Source organism: Sciurus carolinensis, chromosome 11, assembly GCF_902686445.1.
Source record: "Sciurus carolinensis chromosome 11, mSciCar1.2, whole genome shotgun sequence".
Classification (NCBI taxonomy): Eukaryota; Metazoa; Chordata; class Mammalia; order Rodentia; family Sciuridae; genus Sciurus; species Sciurus carolinensis.
The window spans coordinates 62,913,599-62,940,718 of NC_062223.1; the positions used below are offsets into that span (position 1 = coordinate 62,913,599).

The 27,120-nt window shown below is 41.1% G+C and overlaps 1 protein-coding gene across 1 annotated transcript in view; it reads right to left on the minus strand.

Annotated features, from left to right (window-relative positions):
- The window catches only part of Spon1 (spondin 1), a 287,820-nt gene that overhangs the window by 207,264 nt on the left and 53,436 nt on the right, over positions 1–27,120 (minus strand). The window contains exon 3 of the mRNA XM_047518332.1: positions 743–876. Within this exon, the coding sequence (XP_047374288.1) occupies positions 743–876 (134 nt within the window). The remainder of the gene's footprint in view (positions 1–742; positions 877–27,120) is intronic.

Below are 27,120 nucleotides of genomic sequence, written 5' to 3' on the forward strand. Positions count from 1 at the left end.
GATTTTTTGGTGGGGCAAGACTCTGCAAAACTTTTAATATGCTAATACATGTTATGAATGTACAAGAAGGGGATCCAGCATGCAACATTTGATAAATTTATTAGACCACAGAAATTGTTTTCCTCACATCTATTTATATCTCTAGAGTATCCTTTAGTGGCACACAATTTTGGAGACACAGGTTTGAGACAATGTTCCTTTCAGAGTAAAGTGATTTTGGCAGGTCAATACCTCTTATCACCTAATGTAATGCACCAAGAGGAAGATCAGGAGGCCAGAGGGAAGTGGCAGTAGAGGGCAATTTTGATGGACAAGGAAGAAGAAAAGACTTAAAGTGGAGCTTGGGAATAAGGGAGGTTATTCTAGTTGTTAGGATTTCTAAGAAAAGAAAAAGTGCTATATTCCAGATGGAGAAGTCAAAGATTATCTTGACTTGGTTGGTAATTTTTCCTAACCAATCCTAGTAGCATTACCTCTAGCAAGATACAGAATGGCCAGGAGAATTATTCTATTGGATGAAATAGGACGAAACTAGATTCAGGCAAATGAATCTTTATGTATCACTTCACCAGTGATGGCCTAGGGTGCCATATTGGAATGGACATAAGAGAAGGCAGAGAGATGATGTAGCTCGTCTGATGCCCCAGTAAAGCTACTTCTCTTTCTGCAAACACACCAGTCATCCTGGGAGAGAATGAAGGGAAGGAGTGAGGAGTACCATAAGGAGTCTGTGTTTACTTACTTTAGAATCACACAGCCTGTTCCTGCTGGCGGTGCTATCCAAAACACCTGGATTCGTGTCCTCCTCCGTGGGGTGCTTTCAGTGACTGCAACCGGACAGTTACTCATAAATTGGGTTTCTTCTTCATCTATGATCTACAGAAAACCAGTGGAAAATAAACACATTAAAAAGTAGTATCACTTAGGCTGGGTTCCTAAGTTTCCATATTGACACTTCCATAATTTATCATAACCTATCATTTTGTGTTACTCCACCACCAGAATAATGCCCAGCAGAGAGTCCTAGTCAACACTTACAGAATTAACACCAGGCCAAGGACAGAGCACATCTAAACTCTCAGGGACCAGCTCTTGGGTCAGCACTTTGAGGAATCGACCACTAGGTGATGATCTTGCTCATTTCTCTAGAGAAACTGTGTCCCACTCAGGGAAGGAAGGGGGAGGAATAATCCAAAGAGAACACTGTATAGTTGTTCTTTGTTATTAAGTTATAATGTTATACCTTAAAATATTAAAAGAAAAATACCTTTTTGGAGGAAGTACAACGAAAGAGTCTCCCAGCTTAAAAGTGCTTTTTACTTGTGTAGTTTCTACTTAATTAATGTGTTACATTTGCTGATCATCATTCTCCCAAATTTGTCATCATGATTTCCTAGGATACTACAAATAATACCATAGCCTTCCTTTTAGCTTTTCTACCTACTTGTGCTGGGTCTCCCTTGTACTTGTCTAACCCTCTAATATATAATGGTATAGTATATACTGATCTTTGTGGGGAAGCTGCCTACATCCAATTGGTTTCGAGTGCCAACTTCAATTGGTTGGTTGTAACTATGTCATGAATATTGCTAATAGCATTAACAGACATCATTTATTGTGTGTTTAGCGTGTGTTAGGCACTAAGTGCTTCATCTGAATTACTCATTTCATTTTAAAATATGATCTTAAAAGATTATTATACCCATGTTATATTTATTCTACTTTTAAAATTTTATTTTTAAGACAATCAGAAATAGAATTGTCACTTGAACTCCTTAATTCATCATTTAATTTCATCACTGGATGAAGAAAGGCAATCTCCCATTGTAGTCTTTATGCTAATTTCATTTCCCTCCTCTCTTTAGTACCTCTTCTAAGTATTGAATATATGTCCTTCTGAGTGTGTCTGTGTGCATTTATACACATTTGAAATTATAGAGTTCTTCATCCTAGTGTTTCTTTCACGCAACTTTGTGTGTTTGAGCCATGTCAGTGTTACTATATGTGAATATAATTTATTGCTTCTGACTGCTGCCTCGTGTCCCATACCATGCATACCACATACTTTGCTGATTCATTCTCCCAGTGAGGGGCACTTCTCTGACATCTAGCTCTTTGCCTCCACAAACATCATTGCAATGGAAAATCTCATGCTGTTGTATCTGTGATCCTAATTTCTCAACAATATAAACCATAAGATGGGATTGCTGGGTTGTTGAGTTAAGGGCATAGTCATATTAATTTCACCAGGTACAAACAGATTGTTCTGCAGAATGGCTATTCCTAATTTTTATTTCATCAAATATGACAAGTATTCCCAGTTTCCCATATCCTCCTCAGTACTTGTTATTACTAGACTTTCTAATGGTTTCTTCTCTGACAGCTATAAAGTAACATCTTCTTGTTTTAATTCAATACTAAAAAATTTGAGTATCTTTTTCATAAATGTATCAAATTTTCCCTTCTGTGAATCACCTACCCAGAATATTTGTCAGTACATTTTCCTATCCTTTTCTAGTATTTTCTAGATGTGAGTATCTCATCATTTATAAATATCTTCTCCTTTCTGTCATCCAGAGGTTTGCCTTTGGAATATGTCATTTAGCAGAAACAACTTTCACCTAGTCGATTTCATTAATCCCATGGCTTGCCCTTTTGTGATCTTGCTTTAAAAAAAAAAAACCTGAGATCACATTCTCCAATATTTTCTTCCATTAGGTTTATAATTTTACCTTTACATTTAGGTCTCCAATACATTTGGAGTTTTTTTTTTTTTTAATATGATGGAATAGGAATCCAACTCTATTTGTTCATATTATGACTTTAAAAAAAAGAAGTTTTAGGTTCATGAAAAATTGAGCTGAGTACAGCAAGGTCCCCTATCTGTGCATATGCAAAATCCTTACTACTATCAACAACCCCCAACAGTGGTACATATCTTACATTGGCACATCAGTATCACCCAAGGTCCATAGTCTACATTAGACTTCGATCTTGGAGTTGCATATTCTAAGGGTTTTGACAAATGGATAATGACAACATATCCCCACTGATGTAGCACATAGAATAGTTTCATTGCTCTAAAATTTTCTGTGTGCCACCTGTTCATCCCTTTCTTCCACCAACCCCTGACAACCATTCGTCTTTTTATTATCTTCATAGTTTTGCCTTTTCCAGAATGTCGTATAGTGGAAATCATACAGTACAAAGTGTTTGCCAGAAGATTGGTTTCTTTTACCTAGTTATATGCATTTACATTTCCTCCACATATTTTCATGAATTAATAGCTCATTTCTTTTTAGCACTAAATAATATTTGAATGTACCACAGTTTATCAACCTACCTATTAAAAGACAACATGATTGCTTCCAAGTTTTGGCGAATATGAATAAAACTGCTACATATATAAGTTTACAGGCTTTTATATGGTCATAAATTTTAATTCATTTGGGTAAATACCAAAGAGCACAAGTGCTGGATAATATGGTAAGAATGTTTAGATTTGTAAGAAACTGCCAAACTGTCTCCCAAAGTGGATGTAGTATTTTATATTTCCACCAGCAGTGAATGGGGATTCCTGTTGTTCACATCCTCATCAGCATTTTGTGTTGTCAGTGTTTTGGATTTTGGCCATTATAATAGGCGTATAGTAGTATCTTACCATTTTTTAAATTTGCAATTCCCTAGTGATAAATGAAGTTGAATGCCTGTTTATATACTTACATGACATCTGTATATCTTCTTTAGCAAGGTGTTCAGGTCTTTTGCCCATTTTTAATTGGGTTGTTGATTTTCTTATTGAGTTTCAAGAGTTCTTTGTATGTTTTATATAACAGTTCTTTATCAGATCTGTCTTCTGCAAATATTTTCTTCCTCTCTCTCTCTCTCTCTCTCTCTCTCTCTCTCTCATATGGGGGATTGAACTCAGGGGCACTCAACAACTTAGCCACATCCCCAGTCCTGTTTTGCATTTTATTTAGAGACAGGATCTCACTGAGTTCCTTAGCACCTTGCTTTGCTGAGGCTGGCTTTGAATTTGAGATCCTTCTGCCTTAGCCTCCTGAGTCGCTGGGATTACAGGAATGTGCCATGGTGCCTGGCTGCCTTGACAGTGCCTTTCACAGAGTAGAAGTTGTACAAATTTTTTTAATTGTGATCAAATTCAGCTTATCAATTATTCATTTCAGGATTGTGCCTTTGGTGTTCTATCTAAATGGTGTTCCATCACCACACCCAATGTCATCTAGGTTTTCTTCTATGCCATCTTCTAGGTGTTTTATGTTTTGCATTTTACATTTAGGTCTGTGATCCATTCTGAATTCATTTTTTTGTGAAGGGTGTAAGGTCTTTGTTTTTTTTTTTTTTTTTTTTTTTTTTTTGCATGTGGATGTCCATTTTTTCCAGTAGCATTTATTTTAAAAGATTATGTTTACTTCATTATATTGCCTTTGTTCCACATTTGTCAAAGATCAATTGAATATGTTCATGTGGGTCTATTTCGAGGTTATTCTATTCCCTTGATTTATTTGATTATTCTTTCCCCAGTACTGTACTGCCTTAATGACTATGCTTTATAAGTCTTGAAGTCATGTAGCATCATCCTTTCTACTTTGTTCTTCAATATTAAATTGGCTATTTTGGGCCTTTTGCCTCTCCATATAAACTTTAGAATAAGCCTGTAGCTATCCACAAAGTAATTTGCTCATATTTTGATAGGGATTACATCCATTTTAAGATCAAGGTGGAAAAAAACCTGTCATCTTAATATCGAGCCTTTTTATCCATGAACATGAAATACTTCTCTATGTTATTTTTCTTATATCACTTATTAGCTTTGTGGTTTTCCTTATATAGATCTTTAAATATATTTTTGAGATTTCTACCTAAGTATTTCATTTTGGGGCACTATTTGTTTGCTGGAAGATAGTAGAGTGGTTGACTTTAGTATCTTAACCTTATAATAATTTTTATTTTATCTTCACTTATTCATTCTTTGATGCTCTTCTTTCCTTCATGTATATTTGACATTCTGATATATACAATTTTCCTCCTTTTTGGATAACTTCTTTTACTGTATTTTGCAAGGCAGATCTACTAGCAACAAATTCCTTCATTTTTTATTTATATGAGAAAGTCTTTCTCTTCACTTTTGGAGGATAGTTTTGCAGGGTATAGAATTCCAGGTTGATGGGGATTTTTCTCTCAACACTTTAAATATTTCACTTCACTCTCTTCTTTTTTGCATGGTTTCTGAGAAGTTGGGTGTGATTCTTATATTTCTTTCTCCATAGGTAAGGTGTAATATTCCTGTAGCTTCTTTCAAGGCTTTTTATTTATCTTTGATTTAATGAAGTTTAAATATTATATACTTAGGTATAGGTTTTTTTTTTTTTTTGAGGGAGGGGTTTCTAGCTTCCTGGGCCTGTGACTTTGTGCCTGACTTTAATTTGAGAAAATTATAAGTCCTTATTGCTTCAAGTAAAGCCTTTGTTCCTTTGTCTCTTTCTTTTCCTCCTGGTATTCCTATTATTCATTGTTTGGAATGTCCCCCAAAAGCCATGTGTTAAATGCTTGTTTCCCAATGCAGCAAAGTTCAGTGGTGGGCCTTTCGAAAAGTGATTGGATCATAAGGATTCTGTCCTCAGCAGTGGATTCAAAATTTTTAGCCTTCTTGGGAAGTGGTGATTTGAAACTGTAGGAGGTGGGATCTGGTTAAAGGAGTAGTCCCATGGTTCTTGCCCTTGGTGACTATATCTTGTCCCTCTCTCCTTCCTTTTTCTCTCTCTGGTTCCTGGCTGCAATGGAGTGAGCAGCTTTCCTCTGCCACATGCTTCTGGCATGATGTTTCTTTCTACCTTGCCTCAGGTTCAGAGCAATGGAGCTGGCAGACCATGGATTGAAACCTCTGAAACTATGAGCCAAAATAAATCTTTCCTTCTTTATGTTTCTGCTTTCAGGTATATTGTTCCAGTGATAAAAAGCTGACTAACACATGCATATTTATATCTTTTGTACTTATCCCCATAGGTCTCAGATAATCTATTCTGGTTGTTTCTCAGTCTCCCCCCACCCCCCGCCCCTCTGTTTTTCACTTTTAGAAGTTCCTAATGACATACCCTTAAGCTCAGAGGGTCTTTCCTCAGCCATGTCAGTCTACTAACAAGCCCATCAAGGGCATTTTTCATTTCTGTTACAGTGTTTTTGATTGCCAGCATTTCTTTTTTATTCTTTCTTAGAATCAAATTTCCATTGATTTTCCATCTCTCTGCTTACATTATCCATCTGTTCTTGCACGTTGTGTTCCTAGCATTTTAATCAGAGTGCTTTAAATTTCCTAGTCTGATAATTCTGACATTCCTGCCATATCTGATTTTGTTCTGATACTTGTTCAGTCTCTTCGAACTGTGTTTTGCACCCTTTAATACACCTTGTAATTTCTGTTGAAAGGCAGACAGAACATGCTGAGTAAAAGGAACTACTTTAAGTATACCTTTAGTCATGTAGTGATGAGGTGCTGGAGGAGAGGAAGAGGTTTATGATCCTATGATTGGGTCTTTTGGTGAGACCACGTTCCTGGACTATAAACTTTGCCAGTGCTTCTTGGTTGTTTGTTTGTTTCCTCCTTTAGATAGGAGAGGATGGCTGGAGAGCCTAGAGTTGGGTGTCCCTCCCCAACTCAGGTAGGTTAGGCTCTGATAAAGCCCCAGTAGGCTAGGCTCTGGCTGAATAGTTTCTTCTGGGGTCAGGTCTTGTTAAGAAGAACAGAACAAACACCCGCAATCCAATCTACAGAAGAGGCTGAGGCAGGAGGATCATAAGTTTGAGGCTAGTCTTGGCTACTTAGTGAGATCCTGTTCCAAAATAAAAAGAAAAAAGGGCTGGGGGTGTAGCTGTAGCTCAGTAGTAAAGTACCCCTGGGTTCAATCCCTAGTACTGAAAGAAAGAAGGAGGAAAAAAAAGAAGAAAGGAAGGAAAAGAACACTTGGCTATTTCAAAATATTTCCTTTTCTTCTCCTCTTGCTGGAAACATGAGAGGACTTTTCTCCAACATTCACTGTGAAGGTTTAGTCAACTTCCCTGAGGTAAAACTCACAACAGTGTTAGGAACTCCCTATGACTGGGTTTATCTGGGGTTTTTAACTCTTAAAGTTGTCCTCAGTGAGCTCCAGCAATCCATCAATCACAGTGCAGGCTCCCACGGAGGTTTCTGCTCAGAGAAGTTGTGATTCTCTGTATCTGCCCATCTGTCTCTCCCAGCTGCCCTGTGTCTGAGTCCTTCATGCTGCTATAACAAAACTCCATAGATGGGTAATTTATAAACAATAGAAATTTATTTCTCATACTTTGGGAGGTGGGGGAAGTCCAGGATCAAGGTATCAGCAAGTTCAATGTTTGTTCCTCGAAGATGGCACCTTCTTGCTTCATCCTCACATGGTGGAGGGACAAAGAAGTTCATTTAGGCTATTTTATAAGGGCATTAATCCCATGCACGATGGCTCCACCCTTATGATAGAATCACCCCATGTCCACATTTTAATACCATCTGTTTGCTGATTGAGATCTTGACATAGGAATTTTCAGGGGACACAAACATTCAGATGACAGCATCCTGGAACCTCATTTATCTGAAGATCTAAAACTAGTTGTGGACTTTCCAGTTTGTTTAGCTTTTTTCTTGTTGTCGGATGAAGGGGCGACTTTTCAGCTTCTTATCTGCCAGACCAGAAACTGGAAGTTTACACCGTGAACTCCTTTTAATACTGCTTAATCCATCCTTCTCCCACATTTTTATGATGCCACCTCTTACATATAAAGACTGACTATGCAGTTTATTAACCAACGAGGATGAAAAGGGATGTTATTCATAACTTTTCTGGGATAACAGACAAAACTGAGACTGTTCCAGGCAACTGGGGTACCTAACTTGCAATAGGTTCTCCCAAACTCATGCTGTTTCTGGACTTTCTAGTCTCTTCTCCTTTCCCACCTCAACATTATACGACAATATATTTCAATACCTGGAAGAGCAAGGATACATTTGCTTTTCTTGCTCTTCTTTATCAACATGTGTCGGCTATTTGTGGACCTTTACTTATTTTATAAGGGGTATAAATTCTCTTACTAAAGCCCTGACTTTTTGGTCATTTTATCATCCTAATGTGATAAAATCCCACCCTCAGATGAACTGCTCACACCCGTGCAGCTTCATGCTGCTGAGGACACTCCACACTGAGGCCAGTGGACTCCTGTGTCCATTGACTCCTGGCCTCAAGTCTGCCCTGCTATTGCTGCTCTGTGTATCTGTACACCAAGTGGCTTCCCTCCTCTCAACACTGATGATTTCAAATCTCTCGCCTCCTCAAACCTGCAACCTTCATCTCTTCTCTTTCACTCTTGTATGTTGCCCTCCCATTCACTTTTCAGAAAAAAAACCCAAAGTTATCAACTGTAAAATGAATTCCTTCATTTTCTCACCTTCATCCACCCTGTCCTCCTTTGTTTCTGTCACTACAGAGGAGCCTTCTTTCTCTTTCATTTCTACTTTGGTCTCATCCCTTCTCCTAACAATTATCCCCTTTCTCTCTTTCAGATTCACCTTTTGCCCCAACTGACTTGTTCCACTTAACGCTCGTCCCCTCTAGTCAGTCTTCTGTCTCTTCTCTCCATCACAAATTCCTTGTGCCAGTTGCCTGAAGTTACCATCTTCAACTCACCTTCCATGCACTCTTCAACCCTAAAACCCCCACTGACTTCAGGCCACACCACAGAACCAAAACACCTCCAGCTAGGGCTCTGAACTGCGTTGTTCAGTCGATCCATGTTGGCCTTCTTCTTAACATCTCCCTTGGCTTCTGTGTTGTAGCAAATTCTTGGTGTTCCTTCCCCATGCCCTCAGCAACCTTCCCCAACCTCTCTTTCCACTTTCTTGGAAACTCATCCTCCTGTATTGGTGGCTTCTCTGAGTGCCAGGCATCTACATCCAGTCTTCTGTCTTTCCTTTTGAGTACCTCAAAACCACCTCAAATCCACCTTGCTAGTAACTAACAACCATCTTCCTCTCATCTGGTCCTAGTCCGGTTGTGTGAGTCAGAAACACTGGACACCATCCATGGCTCTTCCCTTACCTTCATTTTCCATATCCAAATGGGATTCATTTTACCTTCCAAATAGCTCTTGAACTTCTAGGGCCTCCCCTGCTACTATCTGGAATAAGTTACATCATTTTTTTTCTCTGAATTAATATAAACCATGTAACTAGTCTTTATATACCTTCTTTTGCTTCTCTCCAATTTGTTACTTATACTTCAGACTAGAGCAACCTTTTATTTACATATTTTTTTACAGAGCTGGGGATCAGATCCAGGGCTTTGTACATGCGAGGCAAGTACTCTACCTCTGGGCTATGCTGCTAGCCTAAACTAATTTTTTAAAAACACAAATTAAAATATGTTCTGCTTTATAAAAGTTCGAGAGCTTTTCATTACTTCTGGAATTAAGAAATTCCTAACGGAGTTTAGCTCCTGCCTTCCTACCTCTACAGCCTCACATAGTGCCTTGCTTTCTGTACTTGGTGACACTTGTGTGTGTTTTCTTGCCAAAGCCTGGTCAATTCCTATTTCTTCTGCCTTTAAAAAAAGTCACTGTTTCCTCAGTACTTATCATGGTGCCTGGTATATGATAGGTGTGCACTGAAGAACGAGTTGAAGATTGGTCCCTCAGTATCCTTGTGGAATAGGTTCCAGGAAAATATTAAATGACATAACTACACATAACCTATGCATGTCCTTCCATCCACTTTAAATCATCTCTAGATTACTTACAACAGCTAATACAATGTAAAAGCTCTGTAAAGAGTTATTATACTACATCAGTTAGAAAGAAATGACAAGAAAAGTGTCTACACATGTTCCTTACAGATGCAGCTTTTTTTTTTTTTTTTTTTCTTTTCAAATGATTTTGGTCCTCAGTTGAATCCACAGATGCAGAACCTGTGGATGTGAGGGCCAACTATCCTTGCCTCTTCTGTTTGGTTGTGAGGTAGGCGGCTCTGTGGCCTGGCACTATCTGCCTTAGCTCCTTTAATTGCAACTCCCTAGACTTCCTTCTGACTTTGGATCTAAATGGTTATTAATGGCTTTGTAAGAATAGCTAGCATTTTGGAGCACTTCCTATTGATGAAGAAATTTACTTATATTATTTCTATTTTCCCAAACACTGAAAAATATGAATTAGTAAGCCTATCCTTGAGGAAGCTACTGTGATGCTGAAGGTTTATTTAACCATCTGTCCAAAGTCCCTGTCCAAAGTCCCACAGAGGTAGAGCCAGGGTTTTAGCTCTACCCTCCTTGCTCTTTCCCCATCTACAGTTCCTCCTCATCACACCCTCTCTCCCTCACCTTAGGTAAGATGTTTCTCTCTACTCAAGTTAGTCCCATGGAACTACAAATACTGGCCCAGCCCACAGCAACTGAACACCCTGCTCCAACACGCACACAAGAACTTGGTGAAGGTAAGCAGCACTCTTGCTTCCTATTTTCTGAAAGAGCACTTAGAGTCCCTTCTGCAGTTTTATTGGTGTGAGGTTGGATTTCCAAATATGTGATTTTCTTGGGCTTTCATAGTTGATCTCCAGTGAGAATCTCCTTCACTGGTGGTCACTGAAAACTTCTGCAGGTATCTTTCACTCTAAATCTTAAAATTCCTTAGGACATTCTGGGTGACTACACTGGGAAAGCCAAAGGGAGTAAATATTTAATTAACACTTATTGTGTGCCAGGGATTTAACATGGTCCCATCACTGAATTCTTGGTGGGACAGATTAGAAAATGAAGCTCTGGGGATCTGGTCTGCATTCTGACCCCCAGCTGCCTAAAGCCAAAGCCTGTGCTCTTTTCAGTTGAACTCTGATAAAGATCCCAGTGGGGGAGAAGACTCAGACCCTTGGCCAGAGCTCAAACAAAGAGGAATGTTTTCCAAGCCACAGAATCCACCTCAGGTAAATATGGCTGTTTACCCACAACCTCAGTTGCCAGATGGTAATTAAGCATTGAACAGAAGGGGTTGTTTCCTTGGATTCAGAGAATGCTCCCAACATTTTTTGCTTCTTAGAAAATATCAGCTTCTTTGAAAAAGGTTCTGGACCTATCAGAACTGGCTCTTGCACCTTTCCCCAGTCCCACGCAGCTGTCTCCAGAGAATCCTGCCAGGTTGGCCACCAACTAAATGAGAGTCAATCATGTCAGTCTGGACTCTTCTTTCAGTACCCAAGATGGAAAAGTTAAAACCACTGTAAGGGGCAGTTGGGTCTGGTAATGGTATTATGAGTGATTTTTATTTTTATTTTGTATTTCCTAAATTATCTACAGTGATGATGGATTAATTTAGATGAAGAATTTTGTGAAGGACATCATGAAAACATTCCAAGGTATACTTTTTAATTTTATATATAGGTTAAAATAAACCTTCTCAGATTAAGTTTAAAGTCATTTTGGGAGAGTTTGTTGGTAAGGCAGCTGCTTGACTCCCTGCAAGAGAGGGAGAGATTGTAATCCATGACTAGTCCCAGCCAGTCAGGCAAGATGGCCAGGTAAGGCACATCCAGATACCCACCAATGTTTGCAAAGGTGGACAAGGTTTGATTTCCAGAATACTTGACAATCCATAGTTAAAGCAATGGCTTGTGTAGCTGGTCATGAATAGGCCTTTTCAGATATAAGGGACATTCGAAGCTACTTTGCCAGTATGATTTTCAAGGTTTCTCAGACTTTTCATGATCACAATCTGAGTCCTTGATTACAAGCTGTGCCCATTCTGAAATCTACATCATGACCTATCTTTACCCTTAGGGTGTTCATTCTCTACTCACCTGTTTTTGGCCTCAATTTTCTTTTTGGACTCAAATACACAATACTTCTTTCCTAATCTAATCTTAGCTACCCTCATCAGTTCTGATCTGGATTCTTTCTCCTGCTGTTATCTCATCTTTTCTGATCCACCTGACACAGCCTCAAGAGATGAATTACAAGCACTCTGACAAATTATTACCTATGGGAGTGGCACATCTGGATGAATATTATCAGAAGTCCATGTAAGTGGCATCTGGGACATTTGTCTTCAGGAAGAAGAGCCCCAGACTTAAAGATCAGGTATAGTGGTCAGGTCAGTACTCCAATTCCCACATTAGAACCAAGGGGAAGTCAAATGATTCCCCTTGAACTTGGAACAGTATCCGTAGCAGGAACTGGTCCCCGAACATGGGCTTGTGGCAGAGTTGGCAGGAAAAGTTAGGTCTGGAACCTTGGGCCTTGAGATCAAAAGGGGCTTCTGCTATGGGGATGTGAGTTGTTTTGAGGGAATAACTGGGGTGACCCATAGTCAGTGCTGGGGCACCACAACCAAGGATGCCTGTTGGGAATGGTGATGTGACAATATCCCAGTGGAGAGGTGGCTACTTAAGCAGACTGTCCTTAAGTCTGGGTAATGTGTAGGCTGGGTCTGAAGGACAGGGCAATACCAATGAATTGCTGAGTCAGGGAGTCTGACAGTTAGGGACAGGGGTGGGAAACAAGGAAAGATGTGTTACGGCATCATCTCAAAAGCATCCCTTCTCTAGAGGTATTGTGAATAGTGTCATGGAGTAAGAAACACAGGAATTCTTGAGTCAAGTGGATTTGGAGTAAATCATACCTCTCATTTTGTACTCTGATGACTTTGGCTAAACCACTGGACCACTCTGAGCCTGTTTTACCGTATGCAAAATGAGGATAAGAATACCCATCTTTCTCAGTTGACAGAAGGAGTAGATGAGATAGTGTTTAAAAAGTATCTGGGTCTGTAACCTTACATTGCGGCTCCCTTTTTATGGTGAGCACCCTTTTTCTAACCAATCATGATTCACATCCTCAGGGGAAGCATTCTCTCAACACCTGAAGCTAATTAACCCAGGAGGAAGATACCCGAAGAGGGAAAGCAGGAAAAGTTCCTTATTACTACTATACAAGAGATAGTTGTTCATTTTAAGAAAATCAAAGCAAACAGTAAAAAATATGAAATGAACATCATTCATAATTCTACCAGAACAAGGTAGTTATTAACATTTCTGTGTATAGTTTTTCAGATTATATCTACAAACATACACATATACAATTCTAGAAAACAGGATCATGCTATACTTCCTAACTTGTCTTTTCATTCTACAACATGTCAGTAAATTTTTTATGACTGCATTAATAGCCCATTTTATGGATAATGCACATTTTACCTAACAAATATTAAGAGTGTTGAACATATTGTTGTTTACAATCTGGGGTTATTACGATCATAACTTATGGCTAAATTTGACACCTTTAATTTTTCTGGAAGTGAAATTAATGCAGGTTATTATTGCTGAGTCTTCCCATGAAGGGATTTCTAAATACTTCAGTAAAATCAGAGAGAATCCAAAGAAAATAATCCAAACCGCTAAATCACCTCTTCCTAGTTTCCCATGTGTATTTTTTCAGTCTGAAAGGCAGGGAAGGAAAGACATCTGCATTTGTCTTTTATGAAAGAGCTTTAAATACAGATTTTTAAAAATTAAATATTTTGACTTTATTGCTCTAAAGAGCAAGTTTACTATAGAAAAGTTTACAAAGACAGAAAAAAAAAAAGGGAAAAAAAGTCCCCACCATTTCATAATTTCAGCTTGTTTTCTTCTAGCCTTTTCTTCATTTATACTTTAAAGTTTGTAAGTAGTTGCATTCGTTCCTGTGTGTGCCAGGAGCCTCGGCATCTCTCCAGATCGTTCTAAATTTCCCAGAAACATCCTCGAACTCTACTTGGGCTATATCATTCAGTGTAGCTTTGGTCAGTGGTCCTTCTTCCAAGAGGTAAAGATTCAGGCCTCAATCCTGTCCTCTTTGCAAGCCCCCATGTCTCCTCCACAAAGTCACTAGCATTCCTTTTGGTTTTCACATCCCTTCAGATTCATTTTCTTTTCCTTTTTTACTTTCCCTGCTTTATTTTTTCCTTCCCTCTGCTCTCCAGACCTGAGAAGCAGGTAGGCACCTGAGAAGGAGGTGACATGGCCATGACCTCTGTCAGTGATCCGTTTGGCACCTCAGCTAGGGCATGTGGCCTCCAGTCCAAGGAGGTCCCCAGAGCCACTAGATTACATTCCCCTCAAAGGCAGATCAACCCTCCATGCTGGGAGACTTATTTCACACGTCAAAAGCAGGCCAGGCTTGGGAGGAGGACTGGGCCAGGATGTGTGGGCGCCCTGGGCAGGCTAATGACCTGGCCTCCATTCAGAATGATGTTCTTTAAATATTTTCCCAACATTCGTTTGGAGGACAGGCCTAGTGCTGTGTGGAAAGGAGCCGTGGAGACTGCCGGCTCAGCACTCTTGATTGCCCCGGGCGGCTCACTCCTGGCCCTAAACCTGCACATCTCACCCAGCAGTTATGAAGGCAGAAGGCAGTTTAGACATCATCTCTTGTCATTGAAGTGCTCCTGGGCATTTTATTTCTGACAAGAGGCAGCGGTGAAGGGTCTGGACAGGCCCAACAGCCACTTTGCTATTGACGTGACTCTGGCAAGTTCCTCAACTTTTATGGACCAAGTCTCCTCTGTTAAATAGGGAATGGTAATAACAATATCTGCTTCAATGGGCTGGAAGGCTGAAATGAATTGATTTTTAAAGGCATTAGAGAAGTTCCTGGCACAAAGCTATCACTGGATATATTATAATCACCGTATTATTGATAATACTAAATACTATTATTATCATTCTCCTGTCATTTTTCCTCTCAACAATTCTGGTAAAGACCATTTTCTCTATCTCATTACATTTCCAGCAATATTTGAGTGCTCCTCACAGACTGGTATTCAGGGCACCAGCCCAGCTGGCCTGCACCTAAATCCAGCTCGGCTCAGGAATCTCAAGTACAATGGACAGGCTCCAGTGGAACTGGGACAGACAGACAGACAGACAGACACACACACACACACACACACACACACACGTGTGTGTGTACGTGTGAGTTTGCGCATGCGTGCATGTGTGTGTGCCTAATCTCAGGTCAACACCCAGTCACTCTACCCACAGTAGCCCTGGATAAAAGAGAAAGTTTCATCTTCCGTGTGAGGATTGGAAGAAAAGTACAGATGGACTTGGGCGAACTGGGTTACCAAGGGTAGGTAATCATTAAGAAAAGAAAGAGCTCCTCTAGGAAAACCAAAAGAGAAGGAAGAATTCTCCCCATCAGGTGAAATATGCCCCCTGCTTTCCCGAGAGGCTGTTTGGTGGTGAGAGAGAATATTTGAGTTTGTAGCCAGGAGGACCTGGATCTGATTTCTTTTTTAGTCTCTGAATGGCCTTAAGTAAAGTCACTCACCTCTCTGTCCTTATCTGGAAAATGGCTCCAACATGCTTATAAAAGATGTCCTCTGTCCAGTGCCTCGCAACTGTGCCTGGAGCTATTAGTTACTCCACAACTGTGACTTCTTTTGAGTCCTTAAAGTGACAATCAGAGAATGAGGCCTGACAGCACTCTTAGTGCCTAGACTCCAGTAGGACTTGATGTGTATGTGCTGGGGAGAGTCAGGGAGTCCCAGAACACACAATTGTAGTAATAATGTCTCCAATTTACTAAGCACATATTCCACAGTTCATATTTATTTTGCATAATCATCTCAAAATCCTGTGAAGTAGGAATGACCCCCATTTTATAGATTCAGAAGCTGAGACTAGCAAGTGAGGGCCTGGGTTCACCTCCTGCAAGACTTCAAGGCTTATAATTGCAGGTCCTAACTCACTGACCCCTTGCCTTTCCCTTGGTGCTAGCAAATCACTCTGATAAATAGGTTTAAACAAATAGAACCATATAATTGGGGGATTTTATACTAGGTAGTCTAATGCCTAGGAAATAAATCAGCCTTTTAAGTTTTATATCACGGTACAGTTGAAATGTTTAATAATTATTGCCAGAGAACAGTATAATACAGTACTAAAAATGAGTAATTGAAAAGCCCATCAAGGCAGATGAAGCATCTTCTCACTGAATTGCTCTTGAACACTTTACATAATTATTTCATTCAGATTTATGATCAGCTCAGCAGAATGTACATCTCTCTATCCTGCCCTGCCTGAGTAGCTCAGTAGGCCTTTGAATATCGAGCTAACACTTTCAGGGATGGACTATGAATGCTCTTATACATGAAGGAGACTTACAAGGGTTGGACTTCCTTTAGCAAAGGAAAAAGTTAGGAGTGAAAAGTGAGTTTGCTGAGGTCCCTCTGTGTCCCTAGTGTTTTTGTCCATTAACCAAATTGGTTTGTGTACAGTCTGTAACAGTCCTGAGAGGAGACTATGTTTCCATCTCACAGAAGAAACTGAGACTCAGAGAAAACACTGGAACTTGATCTGATTTTTGAAGCTCATAATGATTTTATATCAGGCAATTTGACTTCAAACCAGTAACCTTCTGCTATTTGACAAGTCTTTAGAAAGACCCTGTGTGCACAGAGGACTTCCAATTTTGGAAAGAGACATCTCATGAGGTCAGATGCAAAAGAAAAGTGGTCCCAGCCAGATTTTATTTGCAACTCTGGTTCCTTAGCCTCTGGGTTATTGAAGCTCCCTCCACTCCATCCCATCCCTCCATTTCTTACAATGTCAGCACCTCTCTGCAGAGAAGGGATCCAGATCTGTCTCCTCAAGGGATGCAGTTTCCCATGGATCCAGCCTCTCCACTCAGCCCGGATGAGCCAGACCAGCCAAGGCTTCAGGCTTTATCAGAGGCACGAGCTTATCATCTTGCCTCTCCTGAGAGCCACTGAGTGGGAGTTCTTGGCAAATTCCGTTCACTGGCAAGTGTGGACAGATGGTTGCCTGGATGAGACGACAACCTTTGTTTCTGGTCTCACTCACATGTCAAAACAGCCAAAAATGGAGCTGGGGGAGAGTGGGTCCCTTGCAGACAGGAAAAATAATATAATCCTTTTTTTTTTTTTAAGAATGTATTTAGAAGAGTTTAAACATGAGGAGGACTCTGCTCCTTCCCCCACCCTGGCATAAGACAGTGACACTTTGAGCAGGCTGACTGAGCTTTCTCTCCCCGTGCCTGGTCTCCTCCTTAACCCGGAGGCTTGGTTTTACTCTGCTTAAGTCAGCAGACACTAGCACGGGTCAACACTGTTCCTGTTCCCAGTTCTCTCCCACCCTGGCCTTGACACTGAGCTAAGTTTCTGCTGGGGGTCAGCTCAGAGGAGGTTGAAGTAGGTTGGTAAATGCCTTCATTCTCCAGGACAGAAAAGCATATGGGATTTCCCTCTTGTTTAGAGGGAAAATGGCAGACATGGGACATGGACATATATACTTCATGGACCATGGTCCGTATCTGTGAACTTCCCCACACCCTGTGGCATTGCCAAACGTTGAACTAATTGTATTTCCACACTAAGAAACACTCATAAAGAAATGGGTTATGAGAGCTCTCAATGGCAGTTTATCAAACACTCAATGTACTTATCAGCCAGCAGGTGCTGAGCACTTGCCAGACAAATCAGATATCTGAGGAGAAGGCATTTGGTCTCTGTGCTCCTGAAGGTGGTGGGCTGGGGTGCGGGAATACACTGATCAAATCAGGGAGAAAACTGCATTCCCCTCAGCTGTAGTGAGGCCAATGAGCAAAAGCTGTGGGCAGAGAGCCCGCTCCTAGCTTGCTGGGGAGCAGGAGATGTGAGATGGGTGACAAGGGAAGCTCTTTCAGATAATCATTAGAAGCTGGAAGATCAGCCGGGTCCTGTCAGCACTGTGTGTTGCAGGACACAGTATGTTGGGGGAAGGGAGCGGGGCCAGAAGAACAAAGAGATAACCACAACAGGCAGAGGGACAGCAGCCTGAGTGCTTATCTTGAAATGGATTGGGGTCGGCTTTAGATTTGCTACTCCTTTAACCCCAAGGGCACCCCTCCGAGGGCCTCTGGTTCCCAGATATTGTCCCCCTTGTCCTTGCTGTCTTAGTCCTTCTCAGGGCCTCACTTGACACTTCCCCAAGGACCAGTGCCGAGGCTGGATGTGCTGCACTCTCTGCCAGCCCAGCCACTCCTGGCCCTTGACCTTCCCCTCTACAGAACATTTTAACGCCCACTGTGAGAATAACCAGGAGAGTTGAGAAAATACTACTGCCTAGCCCCTCCGTAGACCAGCTGAATCAGAAGTTCTGGGCAGAATCAGGGAGCACAAGCTCCTTCAGGGCCTCAGGTGATTTTGATGGACAGCTAAGATGGTGATCATCTCGTCTAGTCCATCATATCTGAAAGCAGAGTTGGGTTGACCTGGCTTCCCTTTGGGTCACTAGCACCTAGAACTATATGCCTGGCATGTCTATACCTGGGCAATATTTGTACAGTGGATAAATGAATTCATTAAAATGAAAGAAGTATGATTCTTCCCTTTAGAGAGAAGAAACCAACTCATGGAGGCCAAATGGGCCCATGGAGTGGGATTGCTGTAAGACAAGAAACCAGAGGGCCAGTTCCAGGAGCAGGAGGCCTGTCTGTGTGATGTCAGTTTGTGTTTTTGTGCCTGGACCAGACTGGATCTAACACTGGTGGGCGCTCAGCCCATATTTAATGATAGTGACTGCGCCTAGTCTCTCTTACTTAACAAATCAATCTTTTCCCACTGTATCTTCTTACCACACTTCCTCCACCATTATCTACATGACTTTGCCCAAGTCTCTCCTCACTAGATCTGTTTCCTAAAACAAAGACATTAGATGAGATAGTTTCCAGAAAATTCCTTCCAGTTCTAAGTTTCTTCCAGCCTTTTCCCATCTTGCTTTCCCTGTCTTCCCTGCTTCCTGACTCTCTGTTTTCTCCCTCCTTTGTCACAGGTTCCCAGGTCATGGTCTGTAAGCTGGTCCCCATCTCCATCAGCCCTCCTCCAAAGAGCAAGTCCAGAGCTGAGAAAATGTCATCCCCAAATCTAATTCCAGGGGAAAGCATCGCTTTGGTGAAATTGTGGTGCGCGCGTGCACACACACACACACACACACACACACACAGGGAACTTGGGTTTGTTAAATGTCTACATACCTGGTGCTTCACTTGTCTTACCTGGTTTAAGCCTCACCTCTGACTACCTGTGGGTCTTACCTTCACAGTATCTTTCTCTGGCACCCTAGAGCACCCAAACTCGATATACCATGAGGCAACCTTCTAACTTCTCTCTCTGCTTCCATATTCAACCTGTATGGCCCAACCCTCCTGCAGAAGCTAGAATGTGTGTTAAAAATAATAGATTAATCCAGACTTACAAAATTTACAGTCAGCTCTGCATTCACTGCCTGATCTGGTCCCTGCCAACCTCCCAGACATCACCTCCTGTCACTCTGTCTCATTTCCCAAGCTCCAGTCCCTTAGACACATGGAACTCGCTGTACACAGGGCCTTAATGATCCCCTTTGGTTGTCCCCTTCCTACTTGGTCCCACACAAACTTTAAAGAATTAGGAAGGAAAAGAGTGAGGAACACATTTGGATAAGTTGAAGCTTCCAGGGCAGCTTGTTTCCAGGGCAACCAGCATGAACCTGCTTCTAGCTTTGTTCCTCACCTTTGTTTTCTTAGGGTGCAGGTAGATGGAGCAACTCAAGGCACTTTTTGGATAAAGGTATATTTTTTGTGCAAAATATGGGTAAAGACCCAACACCCAAACACACTGCCTTCTCTTCCCTATTGAAAGATTTTAGTGCTTTATAACTTGAATTTTTAGATCATCAGGGAACAGATGAGGCAAGAAAGCTGAAGTTTACAGAGCTATGTCTCAGACCTTTTAAACACAATTTTGTTGAACCAAAAGAACATTTCTCTCTAATAGGTATTACAATCCCCACTTTATGTAGGAGGAAACTGACGTTCACTGGAGCCCAGCAATGTCCTGAGGAGCACCCAGCTTCACTAGTGGATAGATCCAATATTCTACCTGGTGGTATCTGATCCCTAGTCTTAGGCTCTCTCTTCTGCCGCAGGGTCTTTCTTTACTATGCCCATCCTTCCTTCCCAGTGAGAAAGAAACGACCTTAGAATACACAATAAGGTAAAGATAAGTAGTGATTAAGCCATAAACACAAGAAAAGGCTGTTTTCCAAAAGCACATTAGACTCCTCCATTTATCTGTGCTAATTGTAATCTTTTAGCAACAAGTTGTTCTTAAACATTCATTAAATTGAATCCCCTAAAGGTCTCTATCTGGGGACTTGGTTGACTGATATTCTGAATTCCGAAATGTACTTGAAAATAACCAAATTTCCCATAGCATCTATGGTATAGATTGATCAATTCAGAATAACCCTCTGCTCAATTAGTGCTTTCCTGCCTTTTCCTTTTATTCTTGCAAACCTTAAGGTCAAACTTCAATAGTGTCACCTGCTGAGTCCCTCAAGTGGGCTCTTTCTCTGGATGTGTGTTACCAAGAGACCGATCCTGCTTTCAACAATGGAAACAACAATCAATGCCTGCACAAAAAATTTAAGGACAATGGGAGGTGTGTGTGAGTTAATTATGTACCCAGTTCCTTTGTTCTCCATTTAAAAAAAAGGGGGGGGTGCTTATGGGTGGTCAGTGAACTTTACAGATGCAAGTCACTTAATTATGCTTAAGAAAAATGGGTCTCTTAGGGATCTAATGACTGCCTTCTCAAAACAACTTCATTTATATCAGAAATATCCACACTGTTCCATTCTTGGAGAATGGAACCAGCACTAGAGTAGGAATTGGGAGACGCAGTTTTGAGTGGTGTATCCTAAGCCCTGTTACAGCTCGGGGAACTCATTTGATCTTCTTTTAGGGCCTTGATTTTCTGATGAAAAATGACCCAATAATAGCAAATCCCCTGCAGTTCTAAAATATTATGATTCTGTTTTCAGATTCAGCTTGTTTGAGAAGCACTGAAGAGAGTCAGAGTTGGCCCTGGTGCATTGGGGCCTATTTTCCTTTCTTCCCCTCATGCTGTCCACATCTCAGAAAACTGCCATCTCTGCAATGATGACCCACATATGGCCCTTGGCTCTGACCTCTGGGACTTTTTTCCCCCACCTTATTCTTAAGTCCTACTCTGAGCCTTGTCAGCACAGAACTGGTACGTTTTTGAACTCTTGGTCTATGAAATTTCCTTTTAAACCAAACTTCCTATTTTTTCATTCATTCACTGAACAAATATTTGTTGCCTGCTTGCAATATGCCAGGTATTGTGATATAGAAAGGTGAGCCAAACAAAAATGGTACCTGCCCTCTGTGGCTTACTGTTGGCCAGGTGAGTCAGCTATTCAATACCATTGTTTTATTTTATTTTTTGCAGCACTGGGAATCAAACCTAGGTCCTTGCACATGTGAGCCAAATGCTCTCCCACTGAGCTATATCCACCAGCTTCCAATACCATTGTTTGAAAGGCAAGGAATATGTAAATGTATAAAGTAGAAAGTGAATCATGTCCATGATTCTACCTCCCAGATAAAACCAACTGTGCAAATTTTAGGTCAAACTGAAATGGAGCAATTATAAAATTAAAAGCAACCTCCTGACAACTGCTTTTCGGCATCTGGAGTTTCTTCCTGTTGAGAACGGAAACTGAGAAACCACCCACTGGCTCAGATGGGCACCAAGGAATTGTAGCATATATCTGACCAGCACAGTCTAGCTAAATCTGCATATGTATATTTTCTGTCTTTTGTCCCCTCTCCTCTTATAAAAGCTGTTTGTGCCACCAGCCCCTACAATGTGGAGATTTGAGACAAAAAAAAAAAAGAGAGACAGAGAGAGAGAAAGGTCTCCTTGATCTTCCTCAAGGCTGGCTTTGAATAAACCTGTTGTCCTTCACCAACCTTTGTCTCCCAAAGTTTAATGGAGCCAGAGATGGAAACTCCACTCCTCGTAACAGTTTTTGGTGAAGCTATCCAGGAGAGCGTCCAGTCCTTGAGCGGTCTCTGCTGAGGAGAGGTGGTGAGAGCTGGGGAAGAAGGGACTCCAGCATTCATGGACAGCTGAAAATACCCTTGGAATTTCAGGGAAGATTCCAGCATCTGCTGGGGACAATTCAACTGTTTCTTCCCAGTTTGGGCCAAAACTGCAAGTAAATTCATTTTTCCTTTTTATATCATTTGCTTATTTCTTATGCAGAGAGGAGATTGAATCCAACCAGGCAGGATCCAGGCAGGGTCTCTGGCGTGACTGCTGGTAACTATATTATCTTGCTATTCTGTAATTCCATTTATTCTTCTTAATATCTCATAAACAGCTATTTCCATACATATAGAGCTCCTGAATCTTTTTAAATGACTTCCTAATAACACATGCCAGACATAGTCAATGTAGTTCACTTATATCAACTTCCTTAATCTTCATCATAACCCTGAGAATTAGTTCCACAAGTACCCTATTTTATAGCTAAGGAAACTGAGGCCCAGAAAGTTTCCCAGAGAGAGCCGAGGTAATAGGTGGTAAGTGGCAGAGCCAGAATTCAGACACAGTTAGAACCCCAGAACTTCAGCTCTCATCTACTGTGCCCAGTGTTCCATTGCCAAGATTACTATCATTTGTTTTAATTAATCCTGGATGATGGACTTTTAAATGAATTTCCTCTCTCTCTCTTTCTGTAACAAACAAGGGTGCAATCAACATCCTGTACCTACATCAGCTTCCACTTGTCTAAATCTGGAGATTGGATTAATTCCTAGAAGTGGAATTTCAGAATTAAAGGGTATGAGCATTTTAAATTCTGCTACATGGTGCCAAACCGACAGAAATTGTGGATCAATTCGCCCTCCTACCAACTGCATGTGATGGAGATCACCAGTCTCTTCGCAACCCTTGGCACCACTGAATCTGCTCTGGCAATGGTCACTATGGCTCCTCACTGCCAAATCTGACAGCTCTTTACAGCCTCGCTCTGCTCAAAGCTTTGGCATGTGTACCCCAGTGGACATGCCTCCCTGGGACTCCTTCCTGGGGTTCCCTTGGGGCCCTTTTGTCTCCTTTCTTCCTGTTTCCTTGGTATTTGAAATCTCTTCCCTTGCCCCTCTTCCTGTGTGATCTATGAATGCCATGGAGTCCTGGGTTCTCCAATTGTCCTCTTGCTCTAAAGGCCCTCCTTCTCTCCCTAGGGTGGCAGACTTTCTTAATTGCTGGTCTGATAGGCATTCCTTCCTTCTTCTGCCTTGCTAGAATGACCCCAGTTTTGTTTATGGCATGTGCCCAGCGCCAGAAATTGAATTATGCATGGTCTAAACCAATTACAGTTATTCTGTCCCTCTTCCTGGAGCTGCAGGTGGCCATGTGACCTGGTTCTGGTCAATGAGATGGAAGGGAAGTTGGTTGGGGGCTTCTGGATTGTCTTCTCTGGTGAAAGGATAGAGGCCTGTGAGGAGAGCAGCCCTTCCTCCACCCCTGCCTAGCCTCACTCCCTCCTATTTGGAACACTTGGCGATGAGTTGCTTTGAGCTAGTACAGTCGCTGTATGAGCAGAAGTAGCTAGCGCAGCTATTCTGTGGGACAGGAGAGAAAGGTCAAGAGAATCACAGGTTCCCCCAGATCTGACATCACCTGAGCTGCTGAAAGAAGACCAAAACCAAGTGGTCTGGTGTCTCCCTGGACTTGTGCATCTCTCTTCTCCTCCATTGCTATGTTGACAGTTCTGCCTTCTGACCATATTCTGAACTATTCTGCTGGGCCTGGCTTACATTAAATGCTTTGCCAGGCTCTTCAGGATGGGCCTGTTCCGCTTGTCTTGTCTCTCGCCCTCCTAAACCTTCCAGCCCACTGAACTTGACTGGTCTACTGGCTCTCCCCTTGCCTTTGTGGGGCCTTTGCGTATACTGTCCCCTTGTCATTGGAGACCCTTCCCTACTTACTGACTTTTACAACAGCTCCAGTGTCATGCCCACGCCAGGACTTCTCTAATTCCTCTGCCTCCACCCATTGTTCTCCCAGCATGTTCTGAAGATCACCACTGCAGCCCTTATCATACTGTGGTTAATATTTTCTTTACTTATCTGCTTCTTTCCCCTGTCAGCCCTGTATTCCCAAACAGTTTATAAGCTCCTCAGGAGTAGGAGACAGTACCTCAAACTCCGTCCCTCCCCTTCCCTAGTCCCTGCCCTTCCTTTGTTCTCTATTTCAATTACTGGTACCACTAAACTAGAAACTTCCATGACCGGTCTAAACCCCACAACTTCCACCTCTGAAATATCATTTGAATCTGTCTTCTCTCCATTCCCAAGTGACCACCTGGATGCTTTAAGATGTTAGATTTGATGGTTATGAAAAAGTAGATCACATTTCCATTTGGGATCCACTAAAGACTTTCAGCAGAGCTGAGAGATGGAGCTGATTGTTTGAAAGGTGTTTCCAATTTGAACAGAGGTTCTCTGGCTATTGGTAGGTTGAATATATCCATGTATCATAACACATCTTAAATTTTTTACCCACAAACTAGCAATAAGATCCAACTACTGGGGTTGGAGTTGTGGCTCAGTGATAGAGCACTTGCCTGGCACATGGGAGGCCCTGGGTTCCATCCTCAGCACAGCATATAAATAAATAGATAAAATAAAAGATCCATTGACAACTAAAAAATATTTTTAAAAAAATGATCCAACTACTCTAAATAGCATTCTGCCCCAAGGTGATTTAGTAGGAAAAAACAAATTAAAGAATTGTTCAGTAGCTGTTGAAAAACCTTCTTAAAACCAAGCAGAGAAAAAGTGAATCAATTAGGCAAGTGATCAATAAAATATAACAAACACAGCATTCGATAAAAATGAGCTGTTTATTACAAATAGTCGGTGACTCATAAATTTGATCGCTACATTACAAAGATATAATGAATATAAAATCACAAGGAGCCTAAAAATACTTAGCTGACGTATTGCATCCAGTATCCGAACGCCCTTATTTTTAAGTTTATTTAGCTAGTCCTGGTGAATCCAGTTATAAATGTGTACAATGGCTAAACAATAAGTAGTGTTTTGGTGAAGGACTTCCATGCAGAGATCTAATTTTGCAAATATCTGGAAAGGCAGCATGCCCTCAAGAAATATGCCTAACCAGAGGTTAAGTGACCTATCACGTCCTTGCTGGGTGACCTTAGACATGTTGTTCAACTTCTGATGCTTCATCTGCAAATTCTGTCTCCTTCACAGGTTGTGAAGGAGCTCAAACAAGAGGATGAAAATGAACACGATTTCAACACCTTTAAGTTGTCCGAAAACATAAGGAGCATTTTGCACAAGGTCAGTCGATCTTTAAGGCAGGGAAAAGAGAAGTTGAGCTTTATTCACAGGTTACAAAACAAAAATAATGATAGCTCAACTAATTTAAAAATCTTTTAGTTACTGCTTAATATGGAAAAAATGACAATTTAAAAAATGAAATAACACTGATTTATAAAATCAACGTAGTTCACATATTTTATTACTTGGCTGTCCCTATTAACTAAGGGGTTGAGGATTTTTTAAAAAATGGGTTTTGATTGTTTTTATTTGTGACCTCAATGACTTTCAATTCAATGGAGATGTTTAAAAAAATAATGACATTATTTTGGCATCTCCAACAGTTATACCTGGTCATTTGTTCAGCCTCATTTTGAAAAGCTATTTGTAATATTTTTCTCAATAATAACTAATACTTCTGGAGAGTAAAATTAAATTTCTCATCTGAATATAGGAAAATACAGCAAGTGCCAGAAGGGCCATTGCCAAGAAAAACAGTTTTGACACCAGCAATCCCTGGGCACCTGCAAAGATGGTCTAAAGCCTGCTTTGCAAAGTTGCAATGCCCCATGTCTCTCTTGGAAGCAAACGTCTGCTAATCTGCTATCGGCTGCTGCACAACCATACAGGTGTTCCTGGGCAATGTAGCTCCAGACACTTCAGAAGTGATCAAGAAGGGTAGCCTGAATTGAAATGAAAAAAATGGCATGTCTATTGTGCAGATGTAAAAGAAATTATGGGAGTCAACACCAAGCTTCCTGACTTTCCCAATTTAAGTCCTCAAAGCACTACTAAAATGATCATTCAAAAACTCTATTTAAAAAGTACCAATTTTAGATTAAACCAGGTATTAGCTATCTTATATTCTTTTTGAACAAGGATGGGTATATAGTTCTCCCTTAATGTGAGTATAAAATATATCAGGAAAAAAAGAAACCTACTCTGAGATTTGCTTTAAAGCACCCATTAACTATAAATGAACAGTATGTTCAATGGAGTGCTCATCAAATTTAGAGAAACACAGCTAGTGCTATGATGACATGGCCCTTTCCAAGTAAATGAGTAAGCTGAGTATTATTTTGATATCAATGTCCACCTCGATGCACATATTTATGCCTTCTTGCTGACATGTAGCTAACACAATGGTCTCCATCTGACACATCTGTTTCACTAGTTAAAATCTCTCTTAGGTTCACATCAGTGAAAGTGCACAGACTACAGAATCTCCTTACTAGTTTTGTAAACCACTTAGGTTTCTCAGTGGTTCAGTGAAATGGATTGCATTAAATGAGAGTGTGAAAAGTGCTTAGAACTTAGCAAGACCTCTCAGAATACTAGATCCCAGTATTAAAACCCCAAGAAAATGGAATCCCTGAGGCATCACCAGCAGGGTGTCCAGGAAGAGGAAGATCCTATCAGAGCCCTTGCCCCTGCCCTTCTCCTCCTTTCCCTCACCTCTAAAGGAATACAAAAAGAATCAGTCCTAAGATTGTATGACCTTGGGGAATAAGTCGTCAATTACCCAGCCCTCTTTGGCTTGTGCACCTCAACTTTGAGAACGAAAGTCAAACAACACTTCCGAGATCCCTTCTGGAGTCTTGGCAGCATGGACCTCTCCCAGCATGCTATACCATGTCAGTTAAGGCAGGCAGAGCTAAAGGGGGCCTAGAGCCTAATGCGGGAGAAACATCCTTCAAACCTTGAACCCTTGTGACACGCTGCACATAGGCAGCATGACTTGATCCTAATGAAGAAGTGGTAGAACAGCCAACATAGATGGACGCTGAGATGTTTCCCATAACTCTTGTTCTTTGGCAGTGGAAACGAAAAGTCTTTATTACAGAGTTTATCCATAGATACAAATGTCAATCAA